General features: G+C 40.7%; 1 protein-coding gene across 3 annotated transcripts in view; it reads left to right on the top strand.

Annotated features, from left to right (window-relative positions):
* Positions 1-27,425, top strand: part of LOC140454446 (mitogen-activated protein kinase-binding protein 1-like) — a 181,230-nt gene that overhangs the window by 81,208 nt on the left and 72,597 nt on the right. For all 3 annotated transcript variants that reach the window (XM_072549189.1, XM_072549190.1, XM_072549191.1), the window contains exons 13-17: positions 3,674-3,799; positions 6,258-6,325; positions 10,555-10,676; positions 14,032-14,107; positions 20,363-20,474. In XM_072549189.1, the coding sequence (XP_072405290.1) occupies positions 3,674-3,799; positions 6,258-6,325; positions 10,555-10,676; positions 14,032-14,107; positions 20,363-20,474 (504 nt within the window). The remainder of the gene's footprint in view (positions 1-3,673; positions 3,800-6,257; positions 6,326-10,554; positions 10,677-14,031; positions 14,108-20,362; positions 20,475-27,425) is intronic.

Consider the following 27,425-nt stretch of genomic DNA (forward strand, 5'->3'; position numbering starts at 1 on the left):
TGAAGTAAGTTTTCATAGTGTCTTTGAAAACTTCCATGGTGGTCATCTTGTTTGAGTGCTTCCTTGAGTTGAGCAAAGACAATTTATTTTGGTAGTCAGAACTTGGACATCCTTTGCACATGACAGAGTTGGTTTCAGATTATCATGGCCTTGATGCTGATGCTATTGGTTCCTTCAAGGATGCTGATGTTAGTATGCCTATCCTCCCAGCTGATGTAGAGAAACCATGTCAAACAAATTGCTACTTTTCTTGGCTTTGGGGTGGGGTGGGGGGAGCCATGTAGAAGAGTTGGAAAGATGGCTGCCTTGTATGTTTTGATCTTAGCATCAGCGTGGATGTTGCAGTCATCGAATACTCTCACCCTTGGACACCTGAAGGCAGCACACACTGATTGGATGCCTTGTTCAATCTCTAAATCGATGATAACCTTAAATGAGAGGTGGCTGCCCAAGAAGGGGAGGTGTTCCACATTTGGGAGTATTACTCTGTTGATCTAAATGGAGGGATAAATTGGAACTTGACCCTCTGTCCCCTAGCATTTCCTGAAGATTATTTGTGTCCTCCTTAGTGTTAGCTGGTCTGCCATCTTTTTGTTGTCCATTATGAATTCACTTGATTCGAACTTCAAGGAACCTACATTCGTCTCCACCAGTCTCTTTCTCTTCATGTATCTATAGAAGATTTCGCATTCAATGTTTGTTTTCTGCAAACTTACTCTCATATTCTATTTTTCCCTTTCCAAATTAAACCCTTTGTACTCCCTGTGCTGAATTTTAAATTTCTCCACGTCCTCTGGTTTGCTGCTTTTTCTGGCCAATTTATATGCCTCCTTTTTGGCTTTAATATTGTTCCCGATTTCACTATTTCGTCGTGGTTGAGCCACCTTCCCTGCTTTACTCTTACGCCAGACAGGGATATATAGTTGTTGAAGTTCCTCATCTACCATTGCCTATCCACCGTTAACCTCTTAAGTATCCTTGGCAAGTTTATCTAGCTAATGCATGCCTCATACCATCAAAGTTAGCCTTCTTTAAGTTTATGACCCTAGTTTCAGATTTAATTGTGTCACACTCCATCTTAATGAAGAATTCTACCATATTATGGTCACTTTTTTCCCCAAAGGATTTCAAACCACAGTGTTGTTAATTAATTCTCTTTCGTTACCCACTCCCCAGGCTAGGATGGCTCGCTGTCCAGTTGGTTCTTCGACATATTGGTCGAGGAAACTGTTCCTCATACATTCCAGGAAATCCTCCTCCAATGCATTGCTACCAGTTTGGTTAGTCCAATCTATATGTAGATTGAAGTCACCCCTAATAACAGCTGTATCCTTACTATGTGTATTTCTAATTTCCAGTTGATACAGTCCCAGCATCACAGCTACTGTTTCATAATCTGTACACAATTTCCCCTAACACCTTTTTCCCCATTGGTGTTCTGCAGCTCCACCCATACTGATTCTACATTGACCTCCCCTAGTATTGTGTTAACCTCCTGCTACTGCATCTCCCTTTCCTTTCTGTCTGTCTTTCCTGAAAATTGAATATTAAGTTCCCATCTTTGGTCACCCTGAAGGGCTTCTGTGATCCCAATTACATTATATCCATTAATAACTGTTTATGCAGTTGATTCATACACCTTATTACAAATGTTCCTCTCATTTCAGAGACAGATCCTCCAAGCTAAGTTTTTTGACATTTATTGATGTTTTAGAATTATTGTGAAACGTGACCCTTTTTGATTTTTGTCTTTGGTTTCTCTGCCTTCAACTTTCACTTTTCCCCTTCCTGGCCTTTGTTTCTGTCCCCACTTTACGTCCCTCTGACTTGGTTCCCATCCCCCTACCATATCAGTTTAAACCCTCCCCAGCAACATCAACAAATACTCCCCTAGGATATTGGTTCCAGTGCTGCCCAGGTGTAGACCATCTAATTCCAATGACTCAAAAATTTGAATCCCTCCCTCTTGCACCAGCCTTCAAGCTACATCTTTGTCTCTGGCATCCTGCCATATCTACCCTCACCAGAGACACAAAACTTAAGAAGGGTTATAGCTGAAACGTTGACTTCTCCATCTCCTGATGCTGCCTGGCTTACCATGTTCTTCTTGCCTCCTGCTTGTCTACGTATCTACTTTGGCTAGCACATGACACTGGTAGCAATCCTGAGATTACTACATTTTGAGGTCCTAGTTTTTAACTCCTAGCTCCCTAAATTCAGTTGGTCAGACCATATGCATCACGACAGCAGTCTGTCCGACCCCTTCCCAGAATGTCCTGCAGCCACTCTGGGTTCCCTTGAAATAGGGAGACAGCACATCATTTTAGACTCTTGTTTGCAGCTGCAGAAATGCCTATCTATTCCCCTTACAATTTAATACCCTATCACTATAGCGGTGCCACCCTTTTTTTTTCTGCCCTCCTATGCAGCAGACCCAGCCACAGTGTCATGAACCTGGCTGCTGCCTCCTTCCCCAGTGAGCCATCTCCCCAACAGTATCCAAAATGTCCACCTGTTTTGGAAAAAAAAGATTGCAGGGGACTCCTGCACTGCCTTCCTACTCTTCCTCTGTCTGTTGCTCACACATTCCCTATCTTCCACAGTCATTTTTATCTGCGGTATGACTAACCTGCTGAACATGCTATCCATGATTCCCTCAAACTTGTGGACGTTCCATAGTGAAGCCACCCACAGCTCCAGAGTTGTCAAGCCATCCGATAGGAAGTGCAGCTGGACACACTTCCTGCACATGAAAGAGTCAGGGACATCACACAGAAGGAGCATGACACTGGTCTCCTGCCATGACTTAACCCTTAAGTTATCATCGGTAGGAAAGAGAAGAGAAAATAAGAGACGAGAAACTACTCACCAGTCACTTGCTCACCTGCTGCCTGTCACTTCACAGTTAAACTTCCTTTGACTTTACCTGTGTGCCTTCAGCAGCTGCCATAGTTTCCTCTTCCTCTCACTGCTGCTTGTCCTCTTCACTGAGGCCTGGTGTTCACTTCAGGATACACTTGAACCTTCATCAGCACTTCAACCACAAAGCTGCTTGTCTTACAATGGATGCTCCACTATAACTTGCCTTCCTTTTATTTGCTTCTGGGCAGTGATGAAAATGATTCCTCTCAGAATCCTTCTCAACAGTGCCCTCAGTCTAGACTATCTTCTGAATATTTTGAAATGATCTGGTCTGGTGCATAGCACTATAAGTTATATGTTGCTCGGTTAGAATAGTTGACCACATAACTGTTCTGATTTTTTTTTTGTCCCTTGTCCATTGGAAGTCTTTGTCCATGCCTAATTGCTTTAATAAACGTTATGTTGAAATAGTCATTTGCACTTCAAACTGTTATTTGAATGTTCTGCTAAATGCAGGTATGATAAACTTGATGAAGTTTAACAGTTCTGCCTGGTGTTGAGGTTCCCCATCTCCCAGCTAACACTGAGAGCTGAGAGGCTAAAAGAGTGTAGTGATTCGAATTCTGTGCTGTGAAATTTACCAAAGTTTTAATACATTTGTCTCGATTACATGCAGGTTACTGAATAATTCAAATTAATTTCCTTTTTTTTATCTTGAAACAATTTACTCAATAAAGTCCAAGTACTTGTTTTAATCTCTTCAGGCATTGATCAGGTGTTCAGTGTGTTTAATATGCAATACTTTATTTAGGAATGAATCTGTTGGCGACAGCAAGTAGAGACCGCTTGATTCATATACTGAATGTGGACAAGCAATACAGCCTGGTGCAGACGCTGGATGATCATTCCTCATCTATTACTGCTGTGAAATTTGCAGGTATGTGTTTAGAGCCAAAATAATTATCCCAAAGTAACTGACTACTAAAATATATTGAACTTAAATTTTAAAGTAACTTTGCAATGTTACTTTATACACAACATCTTAACTAAAATGATCTTTGAAATGAAATTTAGTTTTGGTGCAAAAAAATTGCAGTTGAGGGTTATCCAACTGAAATTGGTGAAATAATGAGATGGAGTTTCAAAACAAAAGTTCAGAAACCCTATATTGCTACGGGTGTGAATTAAGAAAAGTATTGAATCGTCATTTCAGCTGCTAATGCTCTTCCTACCTGAGGTATGCATACCCCTGTGTTATCTTACCAGTGGTTGTCACTTGAACTAGACTTTTTCCAGGGGTTTGGAACACTGGCAGTAATTGTGGTGTCTACTTGCGGCTTGTATATTAATATTATTTGCAGCTAAAGTTGCTGAATTGGCATCCTGATAGGATTCCATAGTTTATAACTCCATGTTTAACAAACTTTCAGGAGAATGCCTTGCTCTAAATTGTGGAAGACGATTGCTAAGAGCAAGAAAAGCTGTACTGTTTTTTTGCAGAAACATGTTAGTAGTAAGTATCAATAGAAATAATGCACAGCAAACTTTTTATTAACTAGCATCTATGAGACCAGGCATGTGCCAGTTGATCAAATAATCTGGATAATCAAGAAGTGGATAGTGTAGAAAGTTGTCAAATGATATGGTGGGATATAGATCAGTTGCAGATATGGGCAGAGAAATAGCAAATGGAGTTTAATCTGGGTAAGAGTGAGGTGTTGCACTTTGGGAGATCAAATGTTAAGGAAAAGTATACAGCTAATTGCATGGCCCTGAGCAGCATTGATGTACAGAAGGATCTTGAGGTTCATGTCCATCGCACCCTGAAATTAACCACAAGTACGTAAGATGGTAAAGAAGGCATATGGCATGCTTGCCTTTATTGGTCGGGGAATTGAGTATAAGAGTCAGGGTGATCTCTTGCAGCTTTATAAGACTTTGGTTAGGGCTCACTTGGAGAATTGCATTCAGTTCTGGTCCCCACTTTACAGGAAGGATGTGGAATCTTTGGAGAGGGTGCAGAAGAGGTTTACCAGGATGCTGCCTGGATTAGAGGGTAGGAAAGCTCAGGTTGTTTTCTCTGGAGTGGCAGAGGCTGAAGGGAAACTTGATTGAAGTCTGTAAAATTACAATATACATAGATAGGGTTGACAGTCAGATTCTTTGTCTCCAATGTTGAAATGTCTAAAATGGGGAGGGCATACATTTAACGTGAGAGGGAAAATTTGAAGGAGATGTGAGGGGCAAATTTCCTAAGCAGAGGATGGTGGAGTCTGGAATGCGCACCAGGTTGGTGGGTTGGAAGCTGATATGATAGGGGCATTTACAGGACTTTTAGGTAAGCACATGCAAGGAGTGGAGGAAAGTGGACCGAGGGCAGACAGAAGGGACTAGTTTAATTTAGCATCGTGTTTGGCGCAACAGCTTGGGCCGAAGGGTCCATACCAGTGCTGTATGGTTTTGTGTTCTAAGTCCACATGATAAATGTAAATCACATACTAAGTAATAGGAACTTAATGCAAGGGGTATCAATATCACTTTATTTACAGCATAAATCGCTTTAATAATAATACAACTTTGTTTTAAATAAAACTTGGCAGCCGAAAAACTTCTCTCGCGTCCTCAACTGATTGCTCGGACATTGTGGTAAATCACAGTATTTGATAAGGTGAATCAGTTATTGATATTTCATGTGGCAACCTAATTGAACAAGAAGTATGTTTACATTGAGGTAAATACATTAGAAAGGTGGTATAATTGGACTGAATAATTATGTGCAGTATTTGAGGTGCATGTTTTTTGTCAATTTTATCAAGAGCCAGATTCATCAGGTGCCAGTTAAAACAAAGTTTGCTGACTTGTTTGTACCTACAAAAATTTGACATGATATTGAGAGTCCTCTACAATTGCTCTACTAATCATCTAGGGCCCAGATTGCCTACTTTGAACACTTGTAGCTGCAAAAGATCATTGAAGGAAAAATGCCATGAGTCCTAGATAATGATGCGAAAGTAGCCAAGTTTGTGGGCGAATACAGCAGAAATTCTAATTGATTAACTGGGATGATTGCAAAAGCACATTGAGACAACAGTGTACGTTTTAGTTTGTTTTTTGATGCTGTGTGTCACTTTGGATATTTGTTGGAGTAAGAGTTTCTAAAAGACCTTCTGGACTATTATTTGAAGATAGATAAAGCAGCTACAATTGTTTTTGTATGTAATGTATATTACATTATGTGGATTTTATCGATTCATAAAACAAACCCTTTAGGGTGTTACCATGTTCTCCTAATCTCTCTGTTAGTTGAGCATTGTTTCCAGTTATGTATGTGCATAATGGGTTTGGATTTTAACATCTTTAATCTGAATTACTCCTTTTATTCTCCCTTTTTTTAGCAAACGATAATGTCAAAATGGTTAGCTGCGGTGTTGATAAAAGTATCTATTTCCGTACGGCACAAAAGGTAAAACCCTCACTTTAAGTCCCACCAGTTTTGTGTTGCTTTACTTAAACTTCCTACCTCTTTGCTTTTATATTTTTATGGCAACTTACCTCCTCTCAAGGTAGCCTGAAACATCATTTACATCCAGTGTAATGACCCCATTATTGAATTAATTTACCTGGTTGAAATTCCACAAATGGTTACATTGTGGTATTATCCTGAGTAAAGTCCATTTGATTTTTTTTTATTTTGCTTTGTTGCCTTATTCAGAATCTGGCCTGAGTTGGGAAATTCATTATGTTGAGTGTTACTGAGAAATATATTGCTTAACCCACTATATTTTTTTGTTTTCAACCTCTTCTCTTCTCCTAACCTTGATTTCACGTACAAATGAACTTTTCTAGTTCTCTGCCAGTGTAGCTCTGAAAGTATAGAATGGTGACAGCTCAAAATAAACCATTTGGCTTGTATCCTTGCTGCCTGTCTTTAAGAACAACCTATCTGGTCCCATTTTTGTCTTTCCCACAGTCTTGCAAATGTGTTCTCTTTGTATAATTATCCAATTCACTTTAAAAGACTGTTTGAATCTCCCTCCTTACATATGATCAGTATTCTGAAAATAATATTCCTCATCATGGTTGCTCCTTTTGCCACAACATAAAGAAGAGCAAGAGAATACAGTACCCCATGTGGGCTCTGAAGCTACACCACCGCTCAGTAAGATCGATCCTGATCTGATCTTTAGAGCTGAGGCAATTTCCTGTCTGATCCTCAATCTATTTTCAATAAAAGCAAACTACTGTGCTGAAAATCTGAAATAATGATCTGCTGGAGAAACTCCAGTCTGGCAGCATCTGTGGAGACAGAAACAGAATTCATGTTTCAAGTCCAGTTTAACTGTTCTTTGGAACTGAAAGGACCTAGTCAACAGCAGAAAAACCACCATTTTCTAAGATGGAGAAGCAAGATTGAGGGTTCCCAGAGCAAAGACCGAATCTGATGAAGTGCTTATGCTGGAACCATAGATTCTCCTGCTCCTCGGATGCTGCCTGACCCGCTGTACTTTTCCAGTACCACACTCTTGATAAAGACCAAGTCAGTATTAGTAGTAGTAAAGCAGAGGTTGATATGTAATATAAGTGTAAATGTTAGGTGTGAAAACAAAGCCAATAAGATACTGCCAGGAATACAACAAAAACAAAGGACAGATGTCATACTCTGAAGTTGTGGAACTCTATATCGAATCCTAGAGGCTGTAACATTCCTAAGTGGAAGATGAGGTATTGTTCGTCCAGCTTGCATTGGGCTTCATTGGCAGGCCAAGAACAAAAATGAGAGCAAGGTGGTTTATTTAAATACAGAACACAGGAAAGAGAGGGTGCTTGGTGTGAAAATACCAATCTCTCCCTTAACGTCAGCAAAGTGATAGAGCTGGTCATTGACTTCAATAAACAAGGTGGAAGGCACACCCTTAGCTATGTCAGTGGAGCTGAGATGGAAATGGTTGAGAGTGTCCCTCAGAGTGACGGTCACCATCAACCTGTACTGGTCCACCCTCATTGATGTGGTCAAGAAAGCACAACAACACCTCTACTTCCTGAAGAGATTAAGGAAATTTGGCATATCCGTAAAAACTCTGACCAATTTTTACAGATGCACCATAGAAAACATTCTATCCAGATGCATCACAACTTGGAATGGCAGCAGCTCTGCCCAGTAATGCAAGAAACTACAGAGTGGTGAATACAGCCCAGTCCATCTCTCAAGCCAACCTTCCATCCATTGAGTCCAACTATACTTTCTGCCCCAAAAGCAGATGACATAATCAAAGATCCCACCCACACTGGTTATAATCTCTTCCAACCCCTTCCATCAAACAGAGGATACACAAGCTTAAACACACAGACGAACAGTTTCAAGAACAGCTTCTTCCACGCTGATATTAGACTTCTGAATGGACCCCTCAAGTTTTAAATTTAATTTTGACCTCATTCTTTGTGCACCTTCTCTGCAGCTGTAACATTCTATTCCTCGCTCTGATCTATTACCCTAATGCACATTGTATGATACAGTTGCCTGTACTGGACTCAAAACTAGGTACACATGACAATAGTAAATCAAAATAGCAAGCAACTAGGGATAGCAGTGTCAGTGATCTTTCGAGTAGAAAGCTTCAAAGATACCTGACTCTTAAAGAAATTCTTCTTTGTCTTAGTCTTAAAATGTGCCCTCCTTTAAGAGATTCCAGAATGGTATTTAGGCTGCCAAACACCTTCAGAGTCTTGTTTCAGTTAAAACACATTGTTGTTCCTCTGAAGTTAATCCAACCTATTCAACTTTTCCTCAAAACTTTTCCTCGTAACCCAGGAAATCAACCAAGTGAACGTTTGGTGAAAAGTTTCTAATGCAAAAAATGTCCCTCAAGGAGACCAAAACAGTAAGCAGTACTACCCTCGGTCCTGCCAAAGACCACACGGTTTTAACAAAATTTGAAATAGAAACAGAATACTTGAAATGCTTAACAGGTTTGAGTAATATATGCCCTTGCAAAACTTGAATCAATGGGATTCAGAAGATAAACTCTGGTGATTGGAGGCATATAGGAAGATGGTGTGGTTATTGGAGATCAGTCATTTTCAGCTTCAGGAAATCATCAGGATAGTGTCACAGACCAAACAATCTTCAGCTGCTTCAATTCTCCCCTCCCCCACCCACAAAGAAGTTGGTATGTTCACTGATTGTATAATAACTTGACTAGCTCCATTCATAACTCTTCGGGTACCAAAGCAGTTAGTGTTTAAGTACAATAAGATCGGGACAATGTCAATGCTTAGGCTGACAAGTGACAAATAACAGTCATACCACCCAAATGCTGGGCAATCTAACCGCTGCCTCTTGACATTTAATGGTGTTACCATTACGGAGTCCCCTCCTGTCAACATCCTGGGAGTTACTATTGACCAGACACTCAACTGAATTCTCCATATAAACATTGGCTACAAGGGTAGGTCAGATGCTCGGAATCCTTCACTGAGTAACTCACTTTATGACTCCTCAAAACTGCTCACCACCTACAAGACACAAGTTAGGAATGTGATGAAATACTCCCCACTTGCCTGAATAAGTGCAGCGTCAACAACTCTGGAAGCTTGACATCATCCAGGACTCAGCAACCCGTTTGATTGCCACTAACTCCAGAAGCATCCATTCCTCCTCCAAAGCTCAGTAGCTGTAGTGTGTGTAATCCACAAGGTGCATTGCATAAATTCACCAATTCCAAACCTATGACCACTTCTGTCTAGAAGGACAAGGGCAATGGATACATGAGAACGCCACCATCTTCCCCTCAAATCCACTCACTATTCTGACTTGGAAACACGATGCTGTCCCTTCATTTCACTGGGTCAAAATCCTGGAATTTCCTCCAAAGGACATTCTCTGGTTCTACCTGCAGCACATGGATTGCAACGCTTCAACAAAGCACAGTACCCTCTTCACAAGGTCAGTTAGGGATGGGTCAGCCAGGTCAGCCAGCAACACCCATCCTCTGAGAGTGAATTTTGTTTTTAAACAACAGAGAGAAGCTCTTTGTTTAAGTCCGGTGGCACTTTCTTTGAATCTGACTTAAACTGCATTTATATTCCAGCCACCTTGCAATAAATACTAAAATTCTATTTGACTTGATTACTTTCCCTGAATAGTAACTACTTGTGCTACATGTTGAAAATGCTCAGATCTCTCTGGGCCCATAGCATTCCATTTAAATAACATACTCCAAAATAAGATTAATACCCCCAACACCACCAAGTTCCACCACTCTTGCAGATTGTTTTAAATTTTTGCAACTGATATTTAAAACTCACTCTGTCCTATCAAATATTAATTCAGCTAATAGTGGGATACTTGGTAGAAAATTTTGAGGGCTTTTAAGGAAATGGTTCTGCTTTCAGCAAAAACAGATGACTCATTTGTTGGATAATAGCTTAATCTCCACACACAAAACTGATTTCTGGTATTGCTCTTGATGGTTGCACAGAGCTGCAAGTCTTTTTTTAATAAATGAAAAATTATTGTGTCTCATGTTTGTTTGTTTACATGCTGTTCTCCTCTCCCACAAACTTTTTGCTGGGGGTAATTATTTTTCTTATCTACAGGAATGGTTTGTAATCCAAATCTTTACAGAGCAATGGTCTTGAGAGATCCTAGTACTTGAACTTGTCTTTCAGGCAATATAAATTTTCTTTTGGCAGTCCGTTGATGGAATTCAGTTTACACGAACTCACCATGTAGTTGGAAAAACATCATTATACGACATGGATATTGATATCATGCGGAAATATGTAGCTATTGGCTGCCAGGACAGAAATATTAGGTATGTTTTCTTCCTTTGGTGGGGAAGGGATACATGGTCTCTCTTTCAAAGTGAGAATCTTTAGTTTTTGAGATTGAAGCCCTTCTATTTTTGTTAGTCAGTCATGCATCAAGCATTTCTCAAGTCAAATTGTGTGACCTAGAGTAAAATTAATTTAGTAATTTGAGTGTTAATTAGGTGAAGTATGTCTGGTAACTATAAAAGCACAAGTGTCAATTTACTTAGTGTCTTGAAAAGTTTAAGAAAATGTTGCTGTTGCAGTGTGTTGAGAACATTATCCACCTACTTATCTGTCCTTCAGTTTTACCCTGCCCTATACCATCTGTAACTGACAACATTCCAGCAATAATACTGAAGACTTGTGCTCCAGAACTATACACTCCCCTAGTCAAAATGTTCCAGTACAGTGACAACATTGGTATCTACCTGACAATGTTGAAAACTGCCTAAATATGTCCTGTATATGAAAAGCAGGACAAATCCAACCTGGCCAATTACGAGCCCTAGCAGAACTGGCATCAATGGGTATCAGGGGACAAACTGTCTAGTGGTTGGAGCCATACCTGACATAGAGGGAGATGGTCGTAGTTATTGGAGGTCAGTCATTTCCGCTCCAGCACATCCATGCAGGAATTCCTCAGGGTAGATTAGATTATATTACAGTGTGGAAACAGGCCCTTCGGCCCAACAAGTCCATACCAACCCGCCGAAGCACAACCCACCCGAGGTAGTGTCCTTGGCCCAACCATCGTCAGCTGCTTCATCAATGACCTTCCCTCCATCATAAGGTCAGAAGTAGGGATCTTTGCTGATGACTGTACAATGCTCAGTACCATTCACGACTCAGATTCTGAATCAGTCAGTGTCCAACTGCAGCAAGATGTCGACAAAATCCAGGCTTAGTCTGACAAATGGTAAGTAACATTTGTGCCACACAAGATTAGATTAGATTAGATTTTCTACAGTGTGGAAACAGGCCCTTCAGCCCAACCAGTCCATACCGACCCTCCGAAGAGTAACCCACCCAGACCCATTTCCCTCTGACTAATGCACCTAACACTATGGGCAATTTAGCATGACCAGTTCACCTGACCTGCATATCTTTGGACTGTGGGAGGAAACCGGAGCACCCAGAGGAAACCCACGCAGGCACAGGAAGAATGTGGGCAAACTCCACATAGACAGTCACCTGATGCTGGAATTGAACCTGGGACCCTGGTGCTGTGAGGCAGCAGTGCTAACCACTGTGCTACCCTGCCACAAATGCCAGGCTATGACCATCATGAATAAGAGACAATCTAAACACCATCCTTGATATTCAGTGGTGTTACCATCACTGAATCTCCCACTATCGACATCCTGGGTTTTAACATTAACCATAAATTCTTTGGGACTCACCACATAAACACAATGGCTACAAGAGCAGATCAGAGGCTAGGAATGCTGCAGCAAGTAACTCACCTCCTGACTCCTCAAAACCTGTCCATCATCTATAGGTCAGAAGTGTGCTGGGATACTCCCCACTTTTTTGCCTGGATGAATGCAACCCCAACAGCACTCAAGAGGCTTGACACCCTCCAAGACCGCCTGTTGTCACTACATGCACAAGAATCAAATCCCCCCTCCACCGATGCTCAGTAGCAGTAGTGTGTACTATCTACAAGATGCATTGCAGAAATTCACCACATATCTTCAGACAAAACCTTCTAAGCCCCATGACCACTTCCATCTAGAAGGACAGGGGTAGCAGATATATGGGAGCACACCCACCTTCAGGCTCACCTCTGAGTCACTCACAATCCTGACTTGGAAATATATCGCTGTTCCTTCACTGTAGCTGAGTCAAAATTCTGGAATTCCCTCCCTCATGGCATTCTGGGTCAACCCACAGCAGGTGGACTGCAGCGGTTCAAGAATGCAGCTCACCACCACCTTCTCAAGGGCAACTAGTGATGGGCAAAAAATTCTGGCCCACCAACAATGTCCACATCCCACAAAATGAATTAATAAAAAACTGGAAAGGCAGAGCTCAGTTTCCAGTCCCCATCCCCTTGCTGACGTAAAGTCATAAGTTCAATTAGACTCTCTGCCTTACCCTTTATTAGATGTAAAGTTGCAGGTTACATTTAGTATCTGATCTATATTGCCATTCACCTGGTTTCTTATCACCCTCTCGTATTATATAATTTCAGCGTAAATCCTGAAGTTTTTAAACGTGGTATTGACGACATCTAACCACTTTCAAATTAGAATCAAAGTGAAGAGTGAATTAATCTAGAAATAAATTTTTTCCATAGCTCATTTTGGAAAGTAGTTTGGATATTAATCCCATTTAGAGTGAGGAGGGATCTGATCTGGATGTACAAGTGCAGTGCATTCTATTAATATAGAATACAAGTATATCATTAATGAGCCTGTAGTTTATATCTTGTCCATGTATGGTATTCTGCAATTTTCTTCTGTGCACTGCTTTCCATATGGCAAACATAAGCAGGTGACCTGCCAAGTCTATGGTTGCCAGGATTAGTTTGACATCACTTTCTGTCTGTTAGCAAACATTGTTTCCTTCTTTGGTGGTTCTTCTCTCAACATCTTCCCAACCCCGTCACCCCTAATTTTTGGCTGATTATAAGGATGGAAACTGAGGAATTGTGGTTTGTTCTAATTACATTATGGATGAGTAGGTATCACTGATTATAGAAGCAAAATGTTATTTTGTGAGCAGAATTACTTGATTGACTCACGACAGAACATTGTGCTGTATAAATTTAAAATGTATTCAGGACTATTGGATGTTACTTCACTCTTGCTTATCTACCTTTTGAATTTAATTAGTTAACAGTTGAATTGTGCAGACGAGGAAGATCGAAGGTGTGATGATTCTTCTTTGCTGATCTTGGCTAGGGTTATCGTAGAATTGGATTCTGACTACAAGACTGGAGAGGGGAAAGCTGAAAGCAAAGAAGTAAAGAAGCAATGAAAAATAGTTGAATAAAACCCAGCAGGTCTGGTAGCATCTGTGGAGAGAAAACAGTTATGTTTTAGATCCAGTAACCCTTCTTCAGAACTCAGTTCAGAACAGTGGAAAGATGAACCCGACTTCCTATTCCCAATAGTTATCCTTCAATTCTTTACTGCAATAATGGCGGGCAGAATTCAGTCAATCTTTGAAGTTAGAAATGCAAATAACATTGGTAGGTGTTGTTATTTGAAGTTCTGTCTTGACACTACTTACATATAAGGCATGAAATTATTCCCAGTAGTCCAAAATGAAGGAATGAAAAGGCAAGAAGAGAATGTATTTTATCTGATTCCTTTTACTAAAATTAAACTACTTTTTATGTTGACATTGCAGGGTTTTTACCATCGGCAGTGGGAAACAAAAGAAATGTTTCAAAGGTTCACAGAGTGAAGATGGAATCCTGCTCAAAGTAAGGATTACAAGTCTTCACATATGAAATAAAACTTTTTTTTCAATGCCATGTTTTCACTAATTTTACAAAGGATATAATGCTTTACAAAAATCTATACTACTGCATCCTAAGGTCTTAGAATTGGCTACAAAGATGTTGGATACATGAGTTGTAATCTTACTGATCAAGAAACTTTAGAACTCAAAAGAAATTGAGGGATGTGGGCCAAATACAGGCAAATGAGACAAGTACAGTTTACGAAACCTGGTCGGCATGGATGAGTTGGGCTAAAGGGCCTGTCTCTAAACTCTGAAGATGTTTGAAGTTCAAAGGCTAAATTGCAGTGTGACTTGCATCGAACATTCCTATGCAGACTTGTGTAATCAAATATGTAACGATCATGTAGTAATAAAAATGAACAAATGCAGCACCTGTAGTTTCTAAACATGAGTCAAATCTTCCAAGGAGAGGCAATCCCAGTCGGATTACCACTTCACTCTTTTTAACTCGCCCTCCACTGGAACCCCACTTTGCTGGCCTTGATGTCTGATTGGTCTGATCAGTGCAGGGTCAGTGCTCAAGGTCAAAACTTACCTTTTTGTTTGAACAGCAGTAACAAGTATTCCAAGGCTTAAAGATCCAGAGCCTCATTTATGAGACTATCAAAGTTAGTAAGCTAAGTGGTGTGTTGAATGGAAAGTGATAAGATGATCACTCGTCAAGTTTTTTTGACTGAATTTAGAAGAAGGGTTTCCAGTATTTGGTGAGGTGGTATGAGGATGCACAGGTAGCTTTATACTTAGCCAGGAGTTGGGGTAGGATTTAATCCCTCCAGTCTTTCCTGGAGACAAGAGAAAGAGGACCAAAATATCCTGGTACCAAAATTGGATCAGATGAGCAAAAAATATTATTTGCAAATAATTAATCCACCAATTTCTAGCCTGTGTTCTAGAAAGAATGGAGACAAGGAAGTAGAAATCTATAGGTCACAACTTGATATGTCATTGGGAAATGCTGGAATTCATTATTACGCAAGTAGCAAGACATTTCAACCCGTAGTATAATTGGACTGAGTCAACTTCCTTTTATGAAAAGGAAAACATGTTTGCCAAATTTTATTGGGGCTCTTTGAGGATGTAACAAGCAGGATAGATTAAAGGGAACCAACAGATGTAGTGTGCGTAATCTTCTGCAAGATACTTGATCAGAGTCCACATAACCCATGCTAAGATTTCATGGTATTGGATAATATATTAGCATGAGTAGAAAGATGGCTAGCTCACAAGAAATGAAGCTGGGATTTTTAAAAATCAATTATATTGGTGCTTCAACTATTTATAATTGATGTTAATGATTGGGATAAAGGGATCCAGTATTTTGTCACCAATTTTGTTGATTGTTCCATCTGCTTATTTCTTTTGGACTGCCTGACAGTCACCTAGGCCCTTAAGCTGTGGTATGACCATCTCTCTGAACTTGCAGTCTCTAACTCTGAGCCTCTTGAGCATGCTGCAGTGTCTCCAGTTGCCATTTGGACCGTAAATGTGAAGCTCCAGTCTCTGCAGCTGGAAGCCTGTCCTGTATATGTGGTCAACTAGGACATTAGTAGGGTCCATGATTTTCCACATCTTACAGGTGCAACATTCCACTTTTCCAATCCTTCTTTCATAAACAGTAATAAATGTTCCTAATGTACAAAAAATTTAAATATAGTCACTGAGATTTTTTTTGAACCAATGATCCAATATCAAGTTCCATTCACTCATCACTTCTGTGCTCACTGATTTATGTTGGTTCCTGGATAAGCAGTGCTTTGAACTTACCTTTAAAATGTTTATCTCTCTACTTAAATCCATCTAAATCTTTCCCCTTTCTATCTTTAATCTCCTCCAGTTTTGCTAGTTTCCTGTATATTTACACTTGTCTAATTCTAAAGTAACTGAAAATGCTGGAAATGCTCAGATGAGGTTCTATCTATGAAGAGCAAAACTAATTTCACGCTTCAGGCCTGACGCCATCTAACTTCAGCCAGTTCCCCATTTTAACTGGCAGCCACCTCTTCAGCTGACAAAACTCTGTGCTATATAGAGAGTCATACAGCATTGAAACAGGCCCTTTGGTGCTATAGACATGGGTCAGAGAACAAACTACCGCTGGTCATTTGATTTGACTTAACGACTAGCATGTTCCTGTGAAAGTGAAGGAGAAGGATGACTCATTGAGAGCTGTGTCAAAAAGAGAAAGGAAGCCTATTTAATGTTTAAGAAATTGAAGACCGAGCCCTTGAAGAATACACAGATAGGAAAGAACTCAAACGAGGAATTAGAAGGGCTAAAAAGGGCCTTAAGAAGTCTTTGCAAATCAAGACTAAGGAAAATCCCAAAGTATTTTATACACAAGGAGCGAGAGGGAGGCTGGGAAAAGAGTATGTCCACTCGAGGACAAAGGCAATTTTTACACAGAGCCAGAGGAAGTGGGTACTATCCTTAACGATACTTTAACATTGGTATTCACAAAGATGAATGAGTCTTGAGGAGTATGTTGATATTCTAGGACATGTTGATGTAAAAAAAGGAGGTGGTGTTGGGTGTTTTGAAACATATTAAGACAAGCCCCCAGGATCTATCTAGAATGCCAAAAAACGCAGTTGAGAAAATTGCTGGGGTGTTGTATGAAGGCACAGGAGAAGTCCTCAAGGACTGCAGAATAGCCAACGTTGCTCCTTCTGTTTAAGGAGGGTAACCGCGATAAACTGGGAAATTACCGGCTGGGGAGCCTTATGTCAGTGGTAGGGAAATTATGGGAGAAGATTCTTAGAATTTACTCACATTTGGAAAAATATGGACTTGTTTGTTACTATTATTGTGTTGACTATTGTCCAGCCCTATGGGATCTCTCCTGTGTCATCTTATAAGATTTCATTCAAGGCCCCAGCAATTTTCTTGCCTGCTGTATCCTGCATTCTGGGAACTTGTCTACCTTAATGCTTTTCATCTCACACACACTCACGTTTGAAATAATATGGACTTCCTAGTGATAGACAGCATGGCTTTGTGCAGAGAAGGTAGATTCTCTCAAATTTGATATCTGCTTTTGAGCAAGTGCCAAAAATGATTGAGAACAGGGTGGTAGGTGTTGTCCATATGGTCTTTCACAAGTCTTTTGACAAGTACATCATGGCACGCTGATGCAAAAGGTGAACTCACATGGGAGCCATGGTGAGCTGGTAAAATGGATTTTTTAAAAACTGGCTGAGTCATAAACCGAGTGGTAGAAGGGTGGTTTTCTTACTGGAGAACTGTGATCAGTGGTGGGACCCTGTTGTTTATAATGTGTAGAAAATATTTGAAGGAGGCTTGATTACAAGTCTGGATACAACACAAATTGGGGAGCTGCAGATAGAAGGATTGCCAGAGGAGACAGTAGGATATAGATAGGCTGGAGCCTTCAGCAAAAAAAAATGGCAGATGGAGTTTAGTCTGGACAAATGCAAGGTGTTGCATTTTGGAAGATCTAATGCAGGAGGGAAGTGTACGATAAATGGCAGAACCCTTAGTTGCATCAGCAACTAGAGGGATCCACAGTTCCCTAAAAGTGGCAACATTAATAAATAAGGTGGTCAAGAAGACATATGTCACACTTGCCTTAATCGGTCAGTGCATATAGTCTCAACATTGGCAAGTAATATTGCAGCTGTATACAGCTTTACTTCGGCATATTTGGAATAATGTGTACAGTTATGGTTGTCACACAATTAGAAAGACGTGTAGGCTTTGGAGAGAGTACAGAAAAGATTTACCAGGTTATGTTGTCAGGTTTAGCGGGTAATAGCTATGAGGAGAGATTTAGAGACTTGGTTTGTTTTCACTTGAGCATCAGAGGCTGAGAGGAAACCTGATAGAAGTTTACACAATTGAGAGGCATGAATAGAATAGATAATCAAGTCTTTTACCCATGATAGAAATGTCAGTTAGCAAAGGAAACAGGTTTAAGGTAAAAGGGAGAAAGTATTTAAAGGAGTCGAGAGGCAAGTTTTTGATAGAGGATAGCACTTGTCCACAGCCTACTATGCCCTAGCATTTTAATTGGTTGTTTAGATGCTTACAGAGTAATACAACATGGTAACAGACCCTTTGATTCAATAAACTAGTCCCATCTGTCTGCACTTGGTCAATATCCCTCCAAACATATGCTTATCGAAATGTCTTTTAAATGTTATAACTGTACCTGCATCCAGCACTTCCTCTGGAAGTTCATTCTACACACCAACAACTCTGTTTAAAACAAAAATGACCCCTTATGTCTTCTTTCAATCTTTCTCTTCTCAGCTTAAAAATATACCCACTAGTCTTGAAATCTCCCACCCTCTGGACAAGACACCTGCCTTACCTATACCCTTAATTATTTTGTAAACCTTTTTAAGGTCAATCCTCAACCTCCTGCGCTGCAGTGAAAAAAATCCCAGCCTACCCAGCCCCTCTTTTAAATCTCAAACCCTCCATTCCTGGCAGCACCCTGGCAAATCTCTTCTGATCTCTCTCCAGCTGCTTAATACCCGTTCTCTAACAGGAAGACCAGAATTGGAGACAGTACTCCAGAATAAGTCTCACCAATGTACTGTACAACGTCAAGGTAACATCTTAAATGCTGTGAGAGTATCTGCCTCCACCACCCTCTCAGTCAGCATGTTCCATGTTTCTACCACCCTCTGGTTGAAAAGATATTCTGCAGATCCCCTCTAACCTTAACCTTAAACCTATTCCATACGGTCTTAGACACATCTGACATGGGGGAAAGATTCTCATGATCTACATTGTGTATGCCTCTTAAAATGTTGTATATCTCAATCAAACTCAAACCACCATACCCTACTCCCAACCCATCCCCAAACTTAGTCTCCTCTGCTTCAAGGAACACAAACATGGCTTATTCAGTCTCTCCTCATAACTGGACTTTTCATCCCTGGCAACTCTCCTCCACTCTCCAATATGATCACACCCTTCAAATAGTGTGGCAGACAGAACTGAACACCGAATTCTGTGGCCTAACCAATGTTTTAGAAAATTGCAGTAAAACCTTCCCTGCTCCTGTATTCTATGCCTCGGCTAATGAAGGCAAGCATCCCATATTCACCACTATTTGTGCTGACACTTTCAGGGATCTATGGATAGGTACACAAAGAACCTTTTGTTCTTCAGTACTCCCAAGGGGGCCTATCATTCATTGTGTATATCATTTCATATTAGACCTCCCCAAATGTGCCATCTCATGCTTATCAGGATTAAATTCCATCTGCCATTTCTCTGCCCAATTTACCAACTGATCAGTATCAGACTGCAGCCTGAGGTCATCCTGCTCACTACCAACAATAAAGGAAGGAAAACCCACTGTGTCCAACTTTCAGCTGCTCTTGAAACCATCTCTTTGAGATGTTTAGTCATCTGGTCTTTTTTGTGGTTCAGTGGCAATTTTTAACAACAGTCCTGTGAAACACCTTGCACAGTTTTGGTTACCTTAAAGACACTATCTAAACGCCAGTTATTGTTCAGTCATTCTATCTTTTAAAAATTATGATGGGATTCCATTTAAGAGTATGCATATATTTGCAGCATTAAGTAGCTCCCCCAAAACAATTTGAAAACCGCACCAGTGGTATATTTCAAAAGCCATAAAGGTTGTTCAGATTTGGTTTGCAGTCTTGATGTGTCATTTTCATAGCTTCATATTATTCTTTCCATCTGCTGAAATCAGACTGGATTGTTCAGTCTACTTGATCTATGAGCAAATTTGTACTGTTTATTTTCCTGCATCATCTGACAGCTCCCAACCCACGTGAGTTGTCATTAGACGATCATTAGAAGTATTTGCTTTTACAAAAGGAAGATTGAGCTGGGGCATCTTTACTGTTACAGTAATGGAAGCAAATTTGAATGCAAATAAATTTGAGTAAAGTGCCCTTTGTCTCTTTGTATTCTGTTTTTTTAATATTGTTGCTTTTGTAAAAGATTTGAAAAAGTTTTTTATAAAAATGTTTTTTTAAAAATGCTCTTTGTAGAGGAAGTAATTGGATTCTGTGGTACACAATGTTGACATTCAAAACAATTTCATTTTTTGGTCTTCAATTGGTAATTTTAAAAATTGTCTGTATTCTTTTACGTTAGTGGCCTTTGAATTGTTAATTTGGCAACACAAATAAACATGGTGGATTTCTCTTTTGAGTATTTCAAACTTTGGTTGAGGTACCCAACATATTTCTGTCTGTTTGGTTTCTAGGTTCAGATGGATCCCTCTGGAACATTTGTAGCCACTAGTTGTTCAGACAAAAATATTTCCATCTTTGACTTCTACACTGGGGAATGTGTAGCCAGCATGTTTGGCCATTCAGGTACTCCTTACATTACCCCACTGATCAGCATTATTTAACTTTTCTGTACTTTCAAAAACATTGAATTTTAAAAATCCTTAGACGTAGCTTTTCTTCCTTGGTGAATATCCAGTACCATATCTGCCATATGGAAGAAATGTGCGATTCTTCAATATGGATGTTTTTCAGTGATGAAACCCACTGTCAGCTAATTGCTACAGCCATGAATGGAATGCATGCCCTACAGAAATTACTAAAGAATACCTGACAAACTTAGAACCACAATAATCCAGAAGGACAAGGACAGCAGATACAGTCAGTTCTTCTGTAAGGTGTTAATTGCTTTCATGTGGACCCCACATTATAGAATAATTAAGCTTTAGAAACCGTGCTTAAAGTGTTGCCAATGTAATTGCATTACAGTCTATTTTAAAACCTGTAACACCTATTTTAAAAGTTCAAGCTTTAGAAAAGGTGACGTCAATTCATCAATCGTGTTACAGCGAGTTATAGCAGCAGCACCTGTGCATGAGAACACAGCAACCTGCAAATTCTCTTCCAAACCATTTCATTCCTTCATTGACAATGGTTTAAAATCCTGAACTCCCCATCTAATAGCAGTGTGCGTGTAACAGCAATTCAAGAAGGAATTCACATTTTATCAAGGGCAGTTAATGTTAGATTGTAGGAGTTTATGATCACAATTATGTAATAGGCAGTTGGTCATTTGTAAGCAATTTCAGATAATTTGAATTTAAACAGCAGCAATTAGGTATGATGCATTATTTAATTGGACAAAGAAATTATACATTTATGAAAAAAAATATTAAAGGTTCACTTGTAACAGAGGACAAATAGGCTTTCAGCGCAGAATATGCTGGCTCACTTGTGAAGGCAGCATCTGGCTGTCTAGCTGAAGCATTGGGGATCTCTTGCCTGAGTCTTCCTGTGATATCCCAGACTGGTGTGTGAAGAAGGGATGAAATTACAGGGGCTTTGACCCAGATTTTCAATATGTCTCTGATTACAGTGGACATTCTAGAGGACTGGAGGGTAGCTAATGTGGTTCCACTTTTCAAGAAGGGAGCTAGGGATAAGCCAGGGAATTACAGACAAGTGACTCTCACATTCGTGGTCGGGAAACTATTGAAAATCCTGACGAAAAGAATTAATCTCCAACTGACCAAGTTTGATCAGGGACTATCAGCATGGCTTTGTCACGAGATCGCGCCTAACAAATCTTTGAATTTATCGAGGAGGCGACCGACTGTTTAGATAAATCCATGTAGTTTATATGGATTTCAGCAAAGCCTTTGACAAAGATCCAAATGGGAAACTGATGAAGATGATCAAAGTATGGAGGATCCAAGGTAATTTGGCAAGATGGGTCCAAATTGGCTTAATGGTTGGAGATGGAGGATGATGGTTGAAGTTTGTTTGTGTGACACCTGGTGTGCAGTTGCATACGACTGGCATCCATGCTGGGTCCCTTATTGTTCATGATGGATACATGCATATAATAGATAAGAATGTGGGGCGATCTGAAGTTTGTGGGTTGCACCAAGGTTGGCTGATGGTTATAGTGAGGAAGAAGGTCTTAGACTACAGGAAAATGTAGATGGGTTGGTCAGAAGGTCAGATCAGTTGGAAATGAAATTTAGGGTCGAGAGTGTGGTGCTGGAAAAGCACAGCTAGTCAGGCAGCATCTGAGGAGCAGGGGAATCAATGTTTCGGGCATAAGCCCTTCATCAGGAATGAGGCTTGTGGTTGAGAGATAAATGGGTTTCAAGGTTAAGGTTTCCTGCAGGCATTCCAGGCAGTGCATTCCATATTCCCACCAACCCCTGGATTAAAAAAAAAAATTGCTCAAATGCCCTCTAAACCTCCTGCCCTTCACCTTAAAAGTTATGCCCTCTTGGCATTGACTGTTCAACAAAGGGAAACAGCAGCTTCCCACCTATCCTGTCCATGACCTTCATAATATTAGAAGATTAGAATCCCTGCAGTATGGAAACAGACCCTTTGGCCCAACAAGTCCACACTGACCCTCCGAAGAGTAACCCACCCAGACCCATTCTCCTACCCTCTATTTACCTCTGACTAAGGCACCTGACACTATGGGCAATTTACCATGGCCAATTCACCTGACCTGCGCATCTTTGGACTGGTGGAGGAAACTGGAGCATCAGGAGGAAACCCACGCAGACACTGGGAGAATGTGCAAACTCCACACAGGCAGTCACCCGAGACTGGAGTTGAACCTGGGACCCTGGTGCTGTGAGGCAGCAGTGCTAACCACTGAGCCACCATGCCACCAAATTTCCCTATTATTATTTCCCCAGCCTTTTATAAGTGGCCTAATTCCACTTTGGTGCATTTCCCTCCTTTATATATATATAAAACAAAAGTCTTGTTATCTGTCCTGATATTATTTGCAAGTTTACCCTCAAAGGTTTTCCTCTGTCTTTTTGTTTTGGTTATCTTTTCATGCTTAAAAATTTCCCAATCCTCTAGGTTACTGGAATATTTGCTATATTGTATGTCAGTTTGAAAGCTACCCTTAACTTCCATAGCTGACTTATCCCTTCCTAGAATCCTCCTTTCTTACAAGATATATTTTTAGTGTCATACAACATAGAAATGGGCACTTCAACCCACCAAGTTTAAGCTGACCAACAAACACCAAACTATACTAATTCAATTTTCCTGCCCTTCGACCATAGCCTATTATGCCTTGGTATTTTAAGTGCTCATCCAGGTGCTGCTTAACTGTTGCCTCCACTTGTATCTTGGGCAATACTTTCCATATTTCTACCACCATCTGCATGAAAAATCTTTTCTTAAGATCTCCTCTAAACCACCTACTTCTCACCTTTTAAACTTATGCCCTCTGGTCTTAGACACATCTACCTTGGTGGGGAAAAGATTGTCACTGCCTACCTTGTCAATGCCTCTCATAATTTTGTATATTTGAATCCGATTACATGCTCTGCTCCAGAGAAAACAAACCTAGTCTATCCAGTGTCTCATAACTGAGACTTTCCATCCCAGACAACATCCTGGTGAACTTGCTTTGCATCCTCTCCAGTGCAATCACATCCTTCTGATAGTGTGGTGACCAGAACTGCACTCAATATTCCATCTATGGTCTAACAAATGGTTTATAAAGTTGTAACAAGACTTCTCTGCTGCTAATGAAGGCAAGCATCCTATATGCTGCTTTCATAATTCTTTCTATCTGTGCTGAAACTTCCAGGGACCTACACAAAGGTCCCTTTGTTTCTTAAAACCATTCATTGCCTATCTCCTTCCCTTATTAAACCTCGCAAAATGTATCATCCCTCACATCAGGATTAAATTTCATCTGTCATGGCTGTGCCCAGTTGACCAGCTAATCAATATCAGACTGTAGCTTGAGACAATCCTCCTCACCAATCAAGAACCCCACCAATTTTTGTGCCATTGTGCCTTCTACATTTGCAACAAGTTCCTTCATATACTTAACAAACACCAAGGATCTGAGCACCAATCACTGTGGTAAACCACTGGTCACAGACTTCCAATTATGAAAACAACCCTCCACCAACACCTTTTACCTCTTATTAGCAAGCCTGTACTGGATCTAATCTCCAAACTTGCCTTGGATCTCATGGGGCTCTTACCTTTCGGACCAGCCTTCCATGTGGGACTGTACTAAGACGTTACTGAAGACTATGTAAACCACTTCAACTGCACTACACTCATCAATATATTTTGTCAACTTTTCAAAAAAAGACTCAATGAAATTCGTCCGTGAAGTAAATCTATGCAGACTGTCCCTGGACGATCCTTGCCTTTCCAAGTGTCGATTAATTCTGTCCTTCAATATTTTCAAATAACTTTTCAAATAACCACTGACATCAGACTAATTAGAGTCTGTAATTAATTGGCCTACTGCCCATTGTGAACAAAGGAATTGCATTGGATATCCTTCAGTCATCTGACACTTCACCTATAACCAGCAAAAGAGTAAACATCTCTGCCAGGCCTCTGGCAATCTCCTCCCTTGCTTTATGTAACAGCATGGGATGAATCTCATCAGGCCCAAGGGATATATGCACCTGCATGCCCACTAAAACATCTAAAAGTTCCTCCTTATTAATCTTAACATGCTCTAGAATCTCACTGTCCCAATTGAAATCTCCAGCTGCAATGTCTTTCTCCTTTGTGAATGTAGATGAGAAATATATATATTTAAGGTCTCACTCATGTCCTCCTGGCTCCATACACAGATTGCCCCTTTGGTCTCAAGTAGGCCCTCCTCTTTCTCTGGTAACCTCTTGCTCTTAATATACTTATAAAATGCCTTAGGGTTTCCTTTAATCCTATCTGAGAAAGATATTTCATGGTCTCAGCTTGGCCCTCTCAATTTCTCTTCTTTTAAGCACCCCCTGCACCTGCTTTTATTAGTGCTCTATACCTATCACATGCTTCTTCCATTTTCTTCTTCAAACTCTTGACATCCAGGGTTCCCTAGACTTGCTGTCTTTGCCCTTCACTCTTGGCCCTTTCATTATCACAGTAGAGGTCGTGTTGGGCAAGCAAATGGAGCTAAAAGTAGACAAGTCTCCTAGCCCTGATGGAATACATCCCAGGGTGCTAAAAGAGGTGGTGGGAGAAATAGCAAATGACTCTTGGGCAGTTCCAGCAGACTGGAAAACAGCAAATGTGATGCCACTGTTTAAAAAGGTAGGTAGACAAAAGTTGGGGAATTACAGACCAGTGAGCTTAACTTCTGTAATGGGGAAAATACTTAAGTCGATTATGAAGGAAGAAATAGCAAGGCATCTAGATAGAAATTGTCCTGTTGGGCAGATGCAGCATGGGTTCATGAAGGGTGGGTCATGTTTAACTAATCTTTTGGAACTCTATGAAGACATTACAACACGGTAGACAATCAGAACTGAGTGGATGTGGTGTATCTAAATTTCCAAAAGGCTTTGGACAAGGTGCTGCACAAAAGGCTGCTGCTAAGATAAACATGCAAGGCATTACGGGCAATGTATTGGCATGGACAGAGGATTGGGTAACCAACAGGAAGTAAAGAGTGGGAATAAATTAATGCTATTCTGGTTACCAATCAGCGACTAGTTGTGTACCTCTGGTATCAGTGTTGGAGCCCACAGTTATTCACCGTTTACATAGATTAGATTAGATTAGATTACTTACAGTGTGGAAACAGGCCCTTCGGCCCAACAAGTCCACACCGCCCCGCCGAAGTGCAACCCACCCATACCCCTACATCTACCCCTTACCTAACACTACAGGCAATTTAGCATGGCCAATTCACCTGACCTCCCACATTTGCTCTGTGGGAGGAAACCGGAGCACCCGGAGGAAACCCACGCAGACACGGGGAGAACGTGCAAACTCCACACAGTCGCCTGAGGCGGGAATTGAACCCGGATCTCTGGCGCTGTGAGGCAGCAGTGCTAACCACTGTGCCACCGTGCCGCCCCGTTTGGAGTTGGGTGACACGGAGATGAGTGGTAGACCAAAGTGTGCTGAGGACTCTCAAACTTTGCAAAGAGGCATAGATAGTTTAAGTGAGTGGGCAAAGGTCTGGCAAATGGAGTACAATGTTAATAAATGTGAAGTCATCCATTTTGGTAGGAATAATAGTAAAAAGGACAATTACTTGAATGGTAAGAAATTGCAGCATGCTGCTGTGCAGAGGGACTGGAGTGGCCTTGTGCTTGAATCGCAGAAGATTGGTCTGTAAGCACAACAAGTAATTAAGGCAAATAGAAGTTTGTCCTCCATTGCTGAAGGGATTGAGTTTAAAGCAGAGTGGTTATGTTGCAACTGAATAGGGTGCTGATGAAGCCACACTTGGAGTAGTGTGTGCAGTTTTGGGCTCCTTACTTGAGAAGGGATGTACTGGCACGAGAGGGGGTGCAAAGGAGGTCCACTAGGTTGATTCCAGAGTTGAGGGGATTGGTTTATGAAGAGAGACTGAGTACACTGGGATTATATTCGTTAGAATTTTGAAGAATGAGAGGGGAACTTATGGGAACATATTGAATTATGAAGGGAATAGACAGGATAGAAGTAGAGAGGATGTTTCCAATGGTGGGTGAAACTAGGACAAGAGTGCATAGTCTCAAAATTAGGGGGAGCAGATTTAGGACTGAATTGAGAAGGAACTTGTTCACCCAGAGGGTTGTGAATCTATGGAATTTCCTGCCCAATGAAATGGTTATGGCTTCCTCAGTAAATGTTTTTAAAGCTAAGATTATTGTTTGAACAGTAAAGGAATTAAGGGTGAGAGGACAGATAAGTGGGGCTAAGGCCACGAAAAGATCATCCATGATTTTATTGAATAGGGGAGTAGGCTCGAGAGGCCAGGTGGCCTACTCCTGCTCCTAGCTCTTGCGAACTCTCAGTATACTACTTTTAAAAGACTCCCACTTTCCAAATGTAGTCTTACCAGCCTGTCAGTCTGTTTGCCAGATCCTGTCAAATGATTTTAAAATTGATCTTCCTCCAGTTTTGACCCTTGGCTTTTGCACTATCCTCATTCCTCTCCATAAACACTTTGAAGCTTAGAATTATGGTTGCTATGTTCAAAGTGCGTGGCTGTTGATAGTTCAACCACTTGACTGGCTTCATTCCATGGGGTTAGGTGTTGCACTGTCCTGTCTCGAGCAGGACAAACATGTCCTGGCACAAAAAGCTGTCCTGTATACACTTTAAAAATTCCACCCCTTCTAATCTTTTCACGCAAAAGCAATACCACTTAATGTTAGTAAAGTTGAAATCCCTTACTACCATGACCCTATTCCTCTTGCGCCTCTTTGTGACTTGTCTACATATCTGTTCCTCCATCTCCCTCTGACTTCTGCAAGGCTGGTAGTATAACCCCCAGTAAAGCTATTACATTTTTAAAAACTTTAGTCTGTACCCAGATGGCCTCAGCGATTTATGTTCTTT

This window comes from Chiloscyllium punctatum, chromosome 29 (genome assembly GCF_047496795.1).
Source record: "Chiloscyllium punctatum isolate Juve2018m chromosome 29, sChiPun1.3, whole genome shotgun sequence".
In the NCBI taxonomy this organism is placed as follows: domain Eukaryota; kingdom Metazoa; phylum Chordata; class Chondrichthyes; order Orectolobiformes; family Hemiscylliidae; genus Chiloscyllium; species Chiloscyllium punctatum.